Source organism: Pelophylax lessonae, assembly GCF_965119305.1.
Source record: "Pelophylax lessonae genome assembly, chromosome: 12".
NCBI classification, from domain to species: Eukaryota; Metazoa; Chordata; class Amphibia; order Anura; family Ranidae; genus Pelophylax; species Pelophylax lessonae.
This window is the reverse complement of record NC_138779.1, coordinates 84,654,131-84,669,142: the sequence shown is the minus strand read 5'-3', so window position 1 is coordinate 84,669,142 and position 15,012 is coordinate 84,654,131. Positions and strand designations below refer to the sequence as shown.

Here is a 15,012-nt window from a genome sequence, read left to right as displayed (position 1 = left end):
AGAAGCTCATGTACTTTTTTCAGCTACAGGCGTTTTGCAAAACGCTCAGATGTGAACAGGGGCCATTTAAATGAATGGGGTTTTACTTGTTGGGCGTTTTGGAACGTTTTTTTTTTTAGCGTTTTTGGAGCTGAAAAACACTCAGGTGTGAATGGAGCCTAAAAGAAAATGACATGGTTAACATGGTTACTTGTAAGCAGTCTTAATGCCAAATCTGAGTTTGCTGTTTATTCAAGAGAAGACAGTTCAAACGTGATAAACCCTTGTATAGGAGGAGCTATCCAGTGCTGATCCTGTGTTGTGGTTATTCTACTTTAAACAAAAATCCATTCTTGACCTTCCTCCCCAGATTTACAAGCTAACTATTTGTTCACATTGATTAGTATCTCTATAGCCAGAACATAATAACACTTTTTTGTCCAGTAGCAAGTCACCTCTTCAAAAAAAAAAAACAACAATAGAAAAGGCCTAAATATAGAGTCTATGCATAGAGGCTGTTGTGGGATTCTTATTGCTCCCTTTCTCACGCCACAGCTCTGTAGCATGTGTAACAGATGGAAAAACTCATACTTGAAATCAGAATTTTAAAGAGAAAGTACATTTTTACACAGCCTTACTGGATATTATAGTATCATAATTCCTATCCTTATTAGCTGGTACTGTTAGATTTACCAAAAAAAAGACAGGTAATGGAGAAAGGATGGATGAAGAAAAGAATACAGTATATGCAAATTAAAGTAGGTAAAACAGATTTTAGACAGTCTATACAGCTGTTGTGTGGTGCTTGCTAGAGCACTTTGATATGAGAAAATGACATATAAGGATCTTACAAAGGCCTCTGTGCAAGTAGTAGATAGGATAGAAAGAGGAAAGACATGCTTTACTTTAATGCTGGGTCCACACAATTAAAATATCAACCAGTTCAGAAGTAACTGGTCATGATTTGGAGAGTGTGTACAGCTGCTTGTTCGACAGAAGCTAATCCAATGACAATTTTTTGTGGAAGGAACATGCTGAAAACCAGTATCTGACCAGAAGTCAATTAGTGCTGTGAGCCAGTGGCTGTGTGTGCTGATCAGTGTGTTCTGGTGGGGGTGGAATATCTGAACCCGATCCCGATCCGGCGATGTGCACGAGAGCGGTGGCTCTCGCTGCTGTCTCCCTCCTCATTGGGGAGACTAATAGCAGAGGCAGCCACTGACTCCTTGGCTCCTGCTGCTGTCAATCAAATTTTAAGAAGAGGGAGCAGAGGGTTGGGCTGAGTCGACTGGTCAGTGTCAATAGAAGCTACGTTCCCTGGGAGCACTTGTGGGAGAGAAGGGGCCTAGAACGCCAGCAGGTGGTACCAGAAAAGGAGGATCGGGGTTGATCTGTGCATAATCATAGCATAGAGTAGGTACAGTGGTGATCGAAAGTTTTGGCACCCCAGGTAAAAATTTGTATTAATGTGCATAAAGAAGCCAAGGAAAGATGGGAAAATCTCCAAAAGGCATCAAATTACAGATTAGACATTCTTATAATATGTCAACAAAAATTAGATTTTATTTGGCCTAAAATGTTAAAAATTTTGATTTGTAATTTTTTTGGGGGAATGTTATATATCAGAATGTGAAATAAGCGTATTTTGATTGGTTTGCGCAAAAGTTATCGCATTAACTAAACTATGGGAAAGATTTGTAATTTTTATTGTTTATTTTTTTTTTACTAGTAATGGCGGCGATCTGCGATTTTTTGCAGGACTGCGACATTGCAGCGGACAGATCCGACCCCTAACTGACATTTTTGGGGAGACCAGTGACATTACTACAGTAATCAGTGCTATAAATATGCACTGTTACTGTAATAATGACACTGGCAGGGAAGGGATTAAAACTGTTGATGATCAAGGGGTTAAATTTGTGCCTCATGCTTACTGATGTGTGTGGGGGGGAGGGGGTTGTGTGACACAGACACAGATCGCAGGTTCAGCTATGCTGAATCCTGTGATCTGTCCCTGCCTGTCACAGGGGAGATCCGCCCGCTGGCCCCACTCCCGCTGTGTCTAAACACAGAGATAGAGAGAGGGAGGAATCTGGTGACGTAGGTCTACATCACCAGATTCAGGGCTGTCACTTTGCTGCAGTAGCAGCAACGTGAGCAGTGGTAAAGTGGTTAAAATGTTTTATGCTGATCTATTGTTTAACACTCTGCCTGCTGTGAGGGTCGGTCATGAATACACAAGCCTCTCTTCAATACTAAAGGCTTCCGTATCTCTTGGACTTCAGCCGTCCACGAGGTCCATACTGGAGGGTGCATTTTCCTGATAAACATCCGTTGGATCACCCTGATATGGTATTTGGTGGCTGTGACTCACCAAGCAGGTGGTTCTCTAAAACCAGTTGTTTTTAATTGGCAAACAGTGTAAGCTGTACAGTACACAAGTGAATTGATATAATCGCAGACACCAGCCCTACCCCTGAAGAAGAAGTCTTGATACTTCGAAATGCATTGGAGGAGAATTTCATAGGTAATTACAGGCTTATTGGAGCCTTGACCACCCCATTAGGGCATTCCTTAACAAGTGATGAAGTGATACTGAGGCTTAGTCCTGAGGCCAGCATTGTGCTCATAGATGTCAAGCTTCAGGACTTTGAACTGGAAAGGGGTAACTTTGGAAGAGGTCTGGTACTGTTAACATCGGGCTATTGACCAAGGACCACGAGGGAGACTGTTTGTGAACTCTCCTGGAGATAAGAGTTTGTGCATCTGACTGACCTTTGTAATGAGGGTCGGTCTTATCTGGTAAGAGGCTCTGACACTTGGGTGCTGTTGTTGGTGGTGGTCCCTGGATGAAACACTACTGTCAAGATGTGTTGATCACTGGTCTTTCTACTCACCCTTGTTTGTGAACTCTATAAGGACTATATATGTCATCTGTATAAGCTCTACACCTATTGTTTGTTGATCTATTATTTAAGCCTCTTCTCCCACCTTACTGAAACCCCCCAGGTCTGCCTCCTACTGCTCTCAGCATCACATGTTGCCAAGTGCCAGACCCACAGAGGGACATTTTGCACAGTACCTACCGCAGTCTCAGTGGTAACACTAGCGGCATCAGCAGATGCTTTCAGTAACAGAGTATGAATTATTGGAGACAGGAGGCCAGGAAGTGGACACAGCAGCAGACTAGGTGACAGCTAGGGCTGAACTCCAGCACAACCAGCTGCTCCAAATGTTTTGGCAGTGGTTTTGTTTTTGTATTCATGCCATGATGCATAGGTTGGCCAAAATCAGTGCTGAATATCAAAACTAAAACTGTGGGGTTGATTTACTAAAACTGGACAGTGCAAAATCTGGTGCAGCTCTGCGTAGAAACTTCAGATAGACTGATTATCGGCAAGGCCAATATGAACTTTCCCAGATATATCGGTATCGGCCCTGAAACTGCCCGATATTGCTGATATTTTTGTGACGTCATGCTGCCTTTTTAGGCCGCCTCCCTCGCCTTGGACAGCCTCGTCTGGAGTCAGGATTAGTCTCACGGGAGTGTATCACAGCCATACACCCACCCACAGCAGCCTGGTGCCAGCCATCCACCCACATCCACAGGCCCTGTACCAGCCAGCCACAGGCACTGTACCAGCGAGCCAGCCAGCCACCCACAGGCCCTGTACCTGCCAGCCACAGGCACTGTACCAGCCAGCTGCCCACAGGCCCTGTACCAGCCAGCCACCCACAGCCCCACTGCCAGCCAGCCACCCACCACAGGGTGCCAGACAGCCAGCCACCCACCACAGGATACCAGCCACCCACCACAGGGTGCCAGCCATCCACCACAGGGTGCCAGCCAGCCACCCACCCACCCACCACAAGGTGTTAGCCAGCCAGCAATCCACCACAGGGTGCCAGCAAGCCAGCCACCCACCACAGGGTGCCAGACAGCCAGGCACCCACCACAGGGTGCCAGCCAGCCAGCCACCCACCACCAGGTGCCAACAAGTCAGCCATTAAGCATTAAACAAAAATTATCATATCCAGTACCAGATTTGTGTCAAAAATTTTCTTTATTTTTTAAAACTTTAAATGTACAAAATATCGGCCCATACCGATACGCTGTCACCAAAATATCGGTATCGGCCCTGAAAAAAACATATCAGTCTATCCCTAGTAGAGACCAATCAGCTTGCAGGTTTTTTTTTATTTGTCAAAGCATCTTTGAACAAGTTGAAACTAGAAGCTGATTGGCTACCATGCACAGCTGCACCAGATTTTGGACTCTCTAGTTTTAATAAAGAACGTACAGCATGGCATATAGTATCAGACAGAGGCAAATAGGGACCATATAGCATGGGATATTTTTGTGCCTTAGTAGAATAATTCCAGCCATTCAGATCTCCTTCAATACAGACCCGCCATTTATTGCAGTAAATGTTTAGCTTGTCAGTCCCTGCATGAGAGTTCAGTGCCTCTTTAGTTAGGATGTGTCCCATTCAGACCTCCTGTCAGTGAAGAGCTGCAGGAATTGCAGGGACAAACGGCTCAGGTGATCACTGCTGTCACATGTAAGGCAGAGGAACACTTGCACTACTCACTTTCTCTGCTGGGCTCTGCAGTAGATGATGTCATCAATCAGAGCCTGGCAAAGGAAGTGAGTAGTGAAACTTCCTCTGTCCTGGGTTTTCGTTAATATTTGTGACAACAGCAATTGACAGAACTGTCTGTCACAGTGAATCCCTGTTGACTAGAGGTCTGAAAGAGGCAAGCCTTACTTAATTGCAAACAACACCACTGTCCCTGAGTGGCACAGCACCCCCTTTGCAAGACTTATGCCTTTTAGAGGTGATAGCGTGAAGAGGACACGATATGGGTAAACTACACTGGTTTAACCACGCTCATTGAGCTACAACCCCATTCCTGTGTTTGGTTTTCTATAGACCAAAAGGTGGTAACTTTAGTTTGGTGCAGGAAGGAATAGGTGTTATCAGCACTTGGTCAGTGGTCATCAGAAAGATTAGGTTGAGGCTAGGGGTCAGAGTATGTTTTTCTAACTATTTTCTAACTTTGCAGTCAGTTCTGCCAGCTTAACACTCTCCAACTTCTCTAAATACATGGAAATCCCAGTACAGTAGAGACGGTCATCTGGGCATTACCTCACACTTCTTAGTGGTACATTTTATAGGAACAGTGAAAGGACCAGTCTGCGCCAGAAACATCACTTCTCCTTCAAGATCTTCATCAATCTGCATAATAAATTATTAAGATCCATTAAGGCACATAATAGCACTAACAAAAGAAGTTCAACCACAGATGTAAGAAATACTAGACGTTACAAGTCTATTCAAGACTTAGGAAAGCACTGCATGAAAACTGACAGATATTTCTAAAATATAGTTAAAAAAATAATGACTTAAAGCAGTCACTATCAACCAAAGATCAGCCGCTATGGGTTCCTTGAGAAAAGAACCATGGCAGATTTTTATCCTGCCTACACTCACCACCAAAGTAAGAGGGCACTACAATTTTCACAGTCTGTGTTTCTTTTTGGGCTATTATTATTTTTCATTTAATTTTATGATTATTTGGGAAACCTCATGTATTATTTTTTTTAAAACTCCATACAACCTACCGATCACTATAATGTACCAAGAGCTGTAGGTTTAACTTTTAGCTTGAACTCTCTGAGACCTGAAAACTATTTCAAGGGTTTCTCCATTGTAAAAAGGTTGAGAAAGGCTAGCCAAACCCCTCTTCATTCTGATAAAAATCTGTTCTTGTGTTTGAATCTCCATTAAAGAAGTTACCTAATGAAATTCCTAAGCAGCAGGGACACAGGCGGCAATAAAAACCTCAAAGAGGCTCTATCCCGTCTCTGCTCTATCTGAAACGAAAAGTAATATTTTGAAACATCTTGAGTTCACCTTTTAAGACCAATTACAGCCAAATCATTTTTATATTGGGTAAAGGATAGAATATCTGTAAAATTGTATTTCTGCTTGTGCCTTCTTGTCCTGGTAATACCCATTCCCGTGATTTTGAGTTCTGGTGTCACAGGGAATGAAAGTGGGTCTAAATCCCCTCAAGGAAAATGCAGCAATTTAAATTCGACAGAAGTTCTAACCCTTTCCAGAACTAAATAAGGGTTTGGCATGAATTTTGATGTGATATACTAATATTTGCTGCTTTTACCCTACAGAAGACTGACCACTTGTTTAAAACACATGTGCCATCTAGGTTTGCCTGCACCGACATCTGGATTTATGTATCTTCACTGCAAAACCCAGATATCAGTAAGATGCTGAATTTAAAATATGGCAAAAGGTAAATTATTGATTACATCTGTGGAGATCACTGCTCTAAATTCCTCTTGTTCATTTAGCCTAAAATCTTAATGTACATACAGCAGCTTTCACTCACTCCACCCTCCAAAGTTTACATTATAACTAACAGGAATATTCAGAGTGAAAACTGGCGAGCAGCAGCTGAATGCGCAAGATTGCTTTAGGAGTCGATCAGATCTTTATTTTCATCTTTGAACAGTTTTTATAGATGAGACCCAGAAATTAGATTATGTTAGTTTATGCTGGGGACCAATGAAACCTCTGTTTTTGACAAATAATGTACAACTTTAATCCACATATAGGTTTACTTTAGAGAAATCCTTTGCTGAAAAATATGCAAATTGGTATTGCTATCATGCCAATACAATGATTTCTAGGTCACTGACTTGGATTAAGTATGTATTCAGTAATTGGAGATCTTGATCCCATACTGATCCCAAACCAGTATCTAAAAAAGTATTGATTGCATTGGATCAGTATAATAGCCAGTATCTTCATAGGGAGGAGTTAATAATGGCAACCTGCTGAGCTTTCTCAGTGCAGGTTTCCCTTAAACATCTGACCAGGCATCATGAATCCCTTTTTATGGTCTTGTATTAGCTAAAGATTTTCTGTTGTGACAGGTTTCCTTTAAAGGGGAAGGCTCCTTTCAGACGGCCGCTCCGCTGCTGTAGTCCGCTGCGGGACTTTTTTTTTTTTTTTTCCACGGAGCAGATGACATTTGTGTCATCCGCTCCGTGTGCCCGCATATCATCCCATCCGTTTGCGGATGATATGCGGACATAATGTAAGTATATGGCATTGCGGATGTCAGCGGATGACACCGCTGACATCCGATTTTCCTTCCTTTCCGTTTTTTACACGGATGGAAAAATGGGGTTCTGTTCCGTTCCAAAAAACGGAACAGAACTGAAAGGAGGAAAATCGGATGTCAGCGGATGGTATTCCGCTGACATCCGCAGTGCCATTCACTTACATTATGTCCGCAAATCATCCGCAAAAAAATAGGATGATTTGCGGACACACGGAAAGCAGCGGAGCGGCCGTGTGAAAGGAGCCGAATTCTGCACAAAACCACGTTGTTTACAAACATAACTAAATGTGCCAAAAACTAACGTTTTGTAAAGTACCGTAATATTATTAAGCAAATGTTATTGGATAGAGAATACATTTTATACTAGAGAATGAGTTGTTTCTGGCTTAACGGCATAGTTTTACTCATTTTCCTGAGAAAGTATAGAGGCTGATTGTGCAAAACTCTCCTTTTGAAAATGCTAGTTGCCTAGCTGTCATGTTGAATCTGTGGATTCAGTATTTTATGAGTTGCTAACCTGAAATACGTGTGCAGATTAGGAATTCTGTCATTAATATGACTTTTCTGGCATGCATGCTTGTTTTTGGTCATTGGCTCAGAATCTTCTGAAGCCAGACAGTTTAAGGCAACTAGCTTTTCTGGAAATATGTCAATAATGGCAGCTTCCATACAGGCTTTCTATAAGAGCCTATGCACACTTGTTTGTTTTGATACAGCAACACTCATGTACTTTGCTGCATGAAAAAGCATTGCAAGTGAAAATACAATGCTTTCCTATGTTGCTGGTTCACTTCTTTATACTGCAGGTTAGTGTGAAAGACAAAGGGAAACTATATGGATCCATTCACACCTGTGCATTGCCATTAGCGCTGCATGCACACGGAACATTGTGAATCTGGAATAAAATTGCCTTTAAAGACTGCTTGTAAGGCTAATTAGCATACACAGTGCAGAAGGACAAATCCCCTACTGTGCGCCTGCTATTGTATTCTAAAAGCTGGTGCTGGCAACTGTCGGAGTATCCAAATATTGGCTGCATCTGATTTGGTGCAGCTGCTGTTCAGCCTACAATTTTCTGCCTGGCCCCTTTGATTTTTCAGGTAAAGGATGCTCATTAGGAACTGTCCAAAATTCAATCGGTGCATAGCCAACCTAACAGTCATTTTTCACCACCGGGAAGTTGGGGCTGCAGAATGTTGAAACTTTATCAAGAGGTTTAATACAATCCATTCACAGGTAGATCTGAATCCCTCCTTAAAGCTGATAACTGCAGACCCTCTGATCAATAATATTTATTTATATCTAGATTTTGTTTGTGTGACAAGGGTCCTTTGATCTCATCAGAAAGCCAAAGCTAGTTATGGCCATAACTAGCATTACACTGTTTTCATCATAGTTTTGGCAGACATACATCAAAAAGAAGCCCTTAAACAAGCCATTTATGGATTAAGATCTGGCCAGGTCAGCAGGGACCAGCCAAATTTTGATCTATGTATGGGCAACCTGGATCTACAGAAGCCAATCCACCGATCAACTTCTGTACAAGCAGCCTGTCTGATAAATTCTGCTTGATCAGCATCACCGGCTTTAGCCTGAAATGCTAATCAGTGTATTCTGACGGCAGGGAAGTCTCCATGCTTTGAGAACAGAATAGCTCAGCGGGAGTGATTCCCCCATCCACCTCACATGTGTGGATGGGGGAACCAGGTTATATATTTTTTCCATTCAACCCATCTTATTCTCATATACTCCATTATCTGATTTGAATTTTAAAAATACAGTTTAAACTACAAAATCATATTTAACTACTTCATATGTGTATTGTTTAAGTTATCTTACCATTGGTTTAAATGTAACTACCATGTCACATGACATTCCAGCAGACATTTGTCCAGGTGGGTCAAATCTATTAAAGACAAAATTAGGTTAAAGTAGTTTTGCACCCTAAGGTTACTGAAATGTATTTGCTATCAAATTATTAGAAAGAAAATCCTCTGCAGTGGACCTCTGAAATTTCAAATTCAGATTCACTTCTTTATACCAGTGAACTAGCTCATTTGATTGCTCGGCTTCCATTCCCCTATTCAATGACAGCAATCCAGTGGCCATTAAGGTCATTCTTACTTTGCAAATAGCAAGACATGTGAGAGGAACTTGGCTTAGTAGTCATAGATGTTGTAAATTCTATTATAGACACATACCGTCAGGTGATTGGACACTGGCAAGCTTTTGAGGACATGTTCCACTGAGGCATCTCCTATATAACCCTACCCACTCTGTAAATCCTCTGTTTTGAAGCATGTAATGTAGAGTAAATCAAAGAAAGAAAGGAACAGTGGCCTGCGTCCTGTACTGTAATCCAAGATATGGAATATACAGGTAAGTCTAAATTCCTTTTATCCTAATTGTGAAGTACAGGACACAGACAACTTGTTCATAAACCATGGGATGTCCAGTGAATACGAAAGAAGGGCATCAACTGGGAAAACAAAACTGTGCCAATCGGCCCAGAAACAGCAGTGTTCAAAAGACAAGTGCAGAGTGCTGCTGCAAGAACCTTGTAGTCAAACCTGCATCCATTGAAGACTGGATATCCATGTTGTAAAACTTTGAGAAAGTATGAACAGAATACCAGTCAACAGAGGCTTAGTGGGAAAATACCCAGCAACTGATCTGGCAGGATAGGAGTGTAACAGCGCAGGTTTTTGGTTAAAAGCTAAAGCTTTTTGCAAGCAAGCTATTAATCCCCTTTGCAATGGTGGATTTTGAAGCAGGATGCCCCTTTTGAGGTCCTGATGGCTCTGGTTGTATCTAGGCAATGTAAAGACAATTACTTTGAATGCTTCAGAGCAGAGCACAAGGATGGCAGTGGAATGTCCTCACTGAGGTGAAACACTGAAACCACCTTTAGAAGAAAGTATGGTCGTTAGCGCAAGACAACCTTGAAGTATGAGGAAGGGCTCTTTACAGGAAATGTCCGCCAGTTCCTAAACACATCTGACAGGTTTGATAGCTACCAAAAAAGCTACTTTGCTGGCAAGAGCCTCCAGTGGAATATCCCTAATGGGTTCAAAAGGTGGTTTCTTCAAAGGAGAGAGAACCAAATTAAGGTATATAATGAAATAAAGTGCAGCAATAAAAATAAATAAATATAGCGTACTGATAAAATGAGACACCTTATTAAACGATACAGCATAGATATGTAAACACAATTAAATCAGTCCATGAGCAGCACGACTTTAATGAATAATGCAGCATAGAAAAATAAATGGTTAAATCAGTCCATATCCAGCCGGAGAGTGATAAGATGAAAGCCATTGTGGAATATATTGTGCTTCCATATAACATGCAGGTGTTAAACGTGAACCTCAGCCCATCCATCACAGACAAATACTGCCTCTCACCTCCTGAATTCGATCTAAAAGTTCCCAAGCCATAGGATGTTAACTCCTATATACAGCTCCTGGCATGGATATGAACATCCACGTATGACTCTGTGTGTATATGTAAACACAAAACACACAATCTAGTGCTCTCTGTATATTCCACAGTTTATTGAAAAAAGATAAAAGATAAATAAAGATAAAAGCAAGGCTATTTTCCTTTTTGAAGGGATTCTGTGCATGTGGGAAATGTACGGCCTGTAAAAGTTCTAAGGCTAACATTAAGAAGCGGAAAGAGTTCATCTCCACTGCCACACAGAAATCTTACATTTTTAAGAATTTGATTACTTGTACCACTCAAGGTGTTGTTTATATGCTCGAGTACGAGTGCGGGCTCCAGTATGTCGGTAGGACGTCTAGAGCCCTGCATGTACGTATAGGCAAGCATGTAAATAATATTAAGAAAGGTTGCACGAATCACAGTGTATCAAGACATTTCAGGATCTGTCACCATTGGAAACCCAATGGCCTCAAATTTTGGGGTACAGAGAAGGTTTTGCGCCATTGGAGGGGAGGCAATTTTATACGACAATTAGGCCGCAGGAAGCAGTTTTGGATTTATGAAAAAAAGTCTTGACCCCTGCAGGCTTGAATGTTGACTTTGATCTGAACTGTTTTATTTCTGACAGATAGATTTTATATAGAGATTTTTTTATATATGTTTTGGTATTGCCATTTGGGTTTGTGACTTCTTATGCGCAATTTTTTTATATGTATAAAAATATATATATATTTTTTTACATTTATTTTAACTTATTGTGAAGATGGCCGCGGTGTATGTCCCTTTAAAAAGAAGTTCAGTAAGATTGGGTATGGATTTTATCCAATCTTGGGGATTAAAAATATAATGGTAGAAGAACTCCCCTTTATGCTGTGAACACGTACAAGAGGAGGAGCAACGTATGACGTCACCCGCGGCCATCTTTGTGATTTGATTACTAATGCTGATTACATGTACTTGTTAGTGCTCTCATTGTAAGTAGGATTTTATCTTTATTCAAAAAAATGTGGAATATACAGAGAGCACTAGATTGTGTGTTTTGTGTTTACATATACACACAGAGTCACACGGAGATGTTCCTATCCATGCCGGGAACTGTTTACAAGAGTTAAGATCCTATGCCTTGGGATTATGCTGTGTGACATTTTAGGTCGAATTCAGGAGGTGGGAGGCAGTATATGTCTCTGGCGGATGGGCTGAGGTTCACGAACACCTGCATGTTATATGGAAGCACTATCTATTCCACAGTGGCTGTCTTCTTGTCACTCTCCTGCTGCATATGGACTGATTTAACTGTGTTTATTTCTATGCTGCATTATTCATTAAAGTCCGGCTGCTCATGGATTGATTTAATCGTGATTACATATCTATGCTGTATCATTTAATAAGGTGTCCCATTTTATCAGTACGCTGTATTTATTTATTTTTTTTGTGCTGCACTTTATTTCATTATATGTTTAATGAGGGTTTATGGCATTGACCTTATAGTGTACAGCTGGCATTTTACAGTTATTTCCATTTTACACGTCTGCGCTGAATATTGTTTTACTTGTTGTAACCAAATTAGGTCCCTGGGAAGCAGAGGGTGCTGGAAGGGGAGCCATTTTTTTTTTTTTTAGAGGAAAAAGGTTTTTACAAGGAAGTGTGAAGCCAGAAGCTATGAATAAGACCAATACCTACCCTTTAAGGGTGCTTAGAGACACATTCTGGTCTGATAATCTCTGGGACGGAATTCACTGCATTCAAATCAAATGAGGTATGATAATAGATCTTCTATCTTCTGAGTTAGTAGATCTGGCCTGTTGGGAAGGGGCCAGGGAGTTACCTCCTAGAAGTATCAATGTGTCTGTGTAACAGATTTTTCTGGGGCAATTTGGTGCCGCATTTCTCTCTTGCTCTTTTGTGTGGAGAAGACAAGACAGAATTTACACTGGAGGGTTGGCTTAAATTAGCCTGAACTAAGATAGGGGATTATTAGCGCATCTGTGGCCAAGGCTCAAGAATCTCTGGTTTTGGTAACAAACAGAGGTAGCTTGTTGTTGAATCTGGAATTCCCCAGCATTTGGAATCTTTGCAACATCAGATTTAGCACATCTGGATGAAGAGACCATTCCACATGGTCAATGTGGTGGTGGCTTGGATAATTTGCCTACCAATTGTCCACTCTTGGACCTCAGAAATCAGTGGACAGTGAGTTGGGGTCCATGAATAAATCAGGTTTGTTTGTTGTGCCTCCTTGATAGTTAATATATGCCATTGGATGTCCCTTCAGAAGAGTAGGTTGAGTGTTGCAGGGCTAACCTGACTGCTCTAAGCTCCAGGATGTTGATGGGGAGCTTGGTTTATAATTTTGACCATATTCCTTAAAATGTCAAGGACTGGAACACTTTTCCCCAGCCTGATAAGATGTGTGTCTTTTGTAAGGACTTTACAGAGGTGGGGGGGGACTTCACCCCTGTTGGGGCTGGGGGTGGTGATTCATCATGTTTTTAGCTTGGCTGGATAGGAGCATGAGAAAGTCAAGGGAAAGAGCCTACTTTTTTTCATGCCAACAAAATGTTTTGTTGAAGAGTTCTTGAATGGAATTGAGTCAAGAGCACTGCTTCAAATGAGCCAATAGGCCTAGAAATCTCATTGTGTGATTTCTCTTGGATCTCAGTTCTTGTGCACAAGCTCTTAGAGAAAGAATTTTCTTTTCTGGAAAAAAGACTTTAGCTTGAAATGTGTCAACTGCCAGACCCAAGTATTCAGGGTGAAGAGCAGGTTGGGGAACAGTCTTTTTTTTAATTGATCACACAGCCAAAATTGTGAAGCAGTTGAATTGTCCTGTGGACATTTTCTGTCATTTGACAGTGAGGTAAATCCTTCAAAAGAAGGTCATCTAGATAGTCTGTAAATTGAATGCCCTAGGTTCTGAGCAGGGCCAACAAAGGTGTTAAGACCTTTGTGAACACTCTAGGAGCAGAGAATAGGTTCCATAGACTGGGTTGGACAGGGTTCCATTGGGAAGGACCACAGTCCTGGACCTATATAGCACCCTGTAGTTGACTCAACATGTTGTAACAAGTGCCAAAGTGACCGCCTATACAGGGTCAAATGCCTGAAGTAAACATTACAGACCGTATCCACCGCATGGGGTCCGGGAACGGCTCCCTAGGTGTTTCTGAGGTTGCACTGATCCTGTACACTGCTTTTGTGTAGGCCTCAGAAGACAGTGAGGTGTTGAATAAAGAATCAAAGAAAATAATAAAGAAAAATATTAAACTAGTGAAGCTGATTTTCTTACGAAGGAAATTAGGTCCATCACCTTCAGACACTAGCACAAAACAAAGGATTCACTAAGTGGGTTATAGGGGAGCAGTCCCAGGGAGAATGTATCTTCAAAATCTTGCCAGTGTCCAATCACCTGAAGATGTACCTATATCCCACTTTGTATAAATATGTTGCCTGTATCATGTACTGTACGGTTAGGATATTATGTTAATAGATTGTAAGCTCAGTGGTGGCAGGGTCTCATGTGAATAATTCTGTGTTCTATGTTAAACACTGTACAAAATCTAAGCACCATATGGATTACTAAAATAAATAAAAAAGCCTGCAAACTGGCCCTGAGCTTCTGCAGAACAAAACAAACTTTACAGGGCCTCCTCCAATTACCTGCAGACAGTCCCTTAGGGACAGTTCACACATCCATCCTTACTCTTAATGGCTCGTTACTCAATAAAAAGTCGAAGGGTTTTGGTTTTATATTTATTGTGGAACTTGGATGGGAGAAGGGAATAGTGGGATACTCCACTATTTACAGTTGATAAGGACAACTCTCACTTGGCCTCACCATGATTATTGTGGAAGCAGACACACTGCTTTAATACTGCCACTTGTATGGAAGGATTAAGTTTTCTTGCTCTCTCCAGCAGCAGACGTGATGCAACTACATTATCTTCAGGACACTCTCTAGCATCCCCTTGATTGACACCCGCCCACTGACTCTTCCAGCTGAATGGATGGCCCTTTCAGAACAGGCCCCGTGACAGATCTGTACTCACTATATGCAGAATCAGATGCTTTCCAGTGTCTCCCTTACAGTCAGCTCTGCAGGACCTCCTCAGCTCCTCTCTGACTTTTAGGCCCTCAAGTCGACCATCTGAAGACGCATGGCATCTTCTACAGAGGAGGGGCAGCCACCCCCTCCCTCCGGGACCCTATTCTCCAGCAGAAAGACCCCGAGCACATGTGCCCTTGACACTTATACAGTATCCCTGCATGCACCAAGGCACTTTTCTCTGCCAATCACCAAGGCTGTACTAAATGCTTGTGCACTCATTTGTCAGGGTTTCTCCCACTGTCCAATATGCCTCCCTATTGGACCAGCGTGAAACACTTTAGACAAACTGGGCTGCACCTGAACCAGACCTCACTAGCAGATCCTGCTATCTG

General features: G+C 41.8%; 1 protein-coding gene across 1 annotated transcript in view; it reads right to left on the bottom strand.

Moving 5' to 3' along the window:
• Positions 1-15,012, bottom strand: part of CFAP74 (cilia and flagella associated protein 74) — a 385,998-nt gene that overhangs the window by 251,961 nt on the left and 119,025 nt on the right. Inside the window, exons 15-16 of the mRNA XM_082274200.1 lie at positions 8,971-9,037; positions 5,130-5,219 (exon numbers count right to left, since the gene is read on the bottom strand). Coding sequence (XP_082130326.1) covers positions 5,130-5,219; positions 8,971-9,037 — 157 coding nt within the window. The remainder of the gene's footprint in view (positions 1-5,129; positions 5,220-8,970; positions 9,038-15,012) is intronic.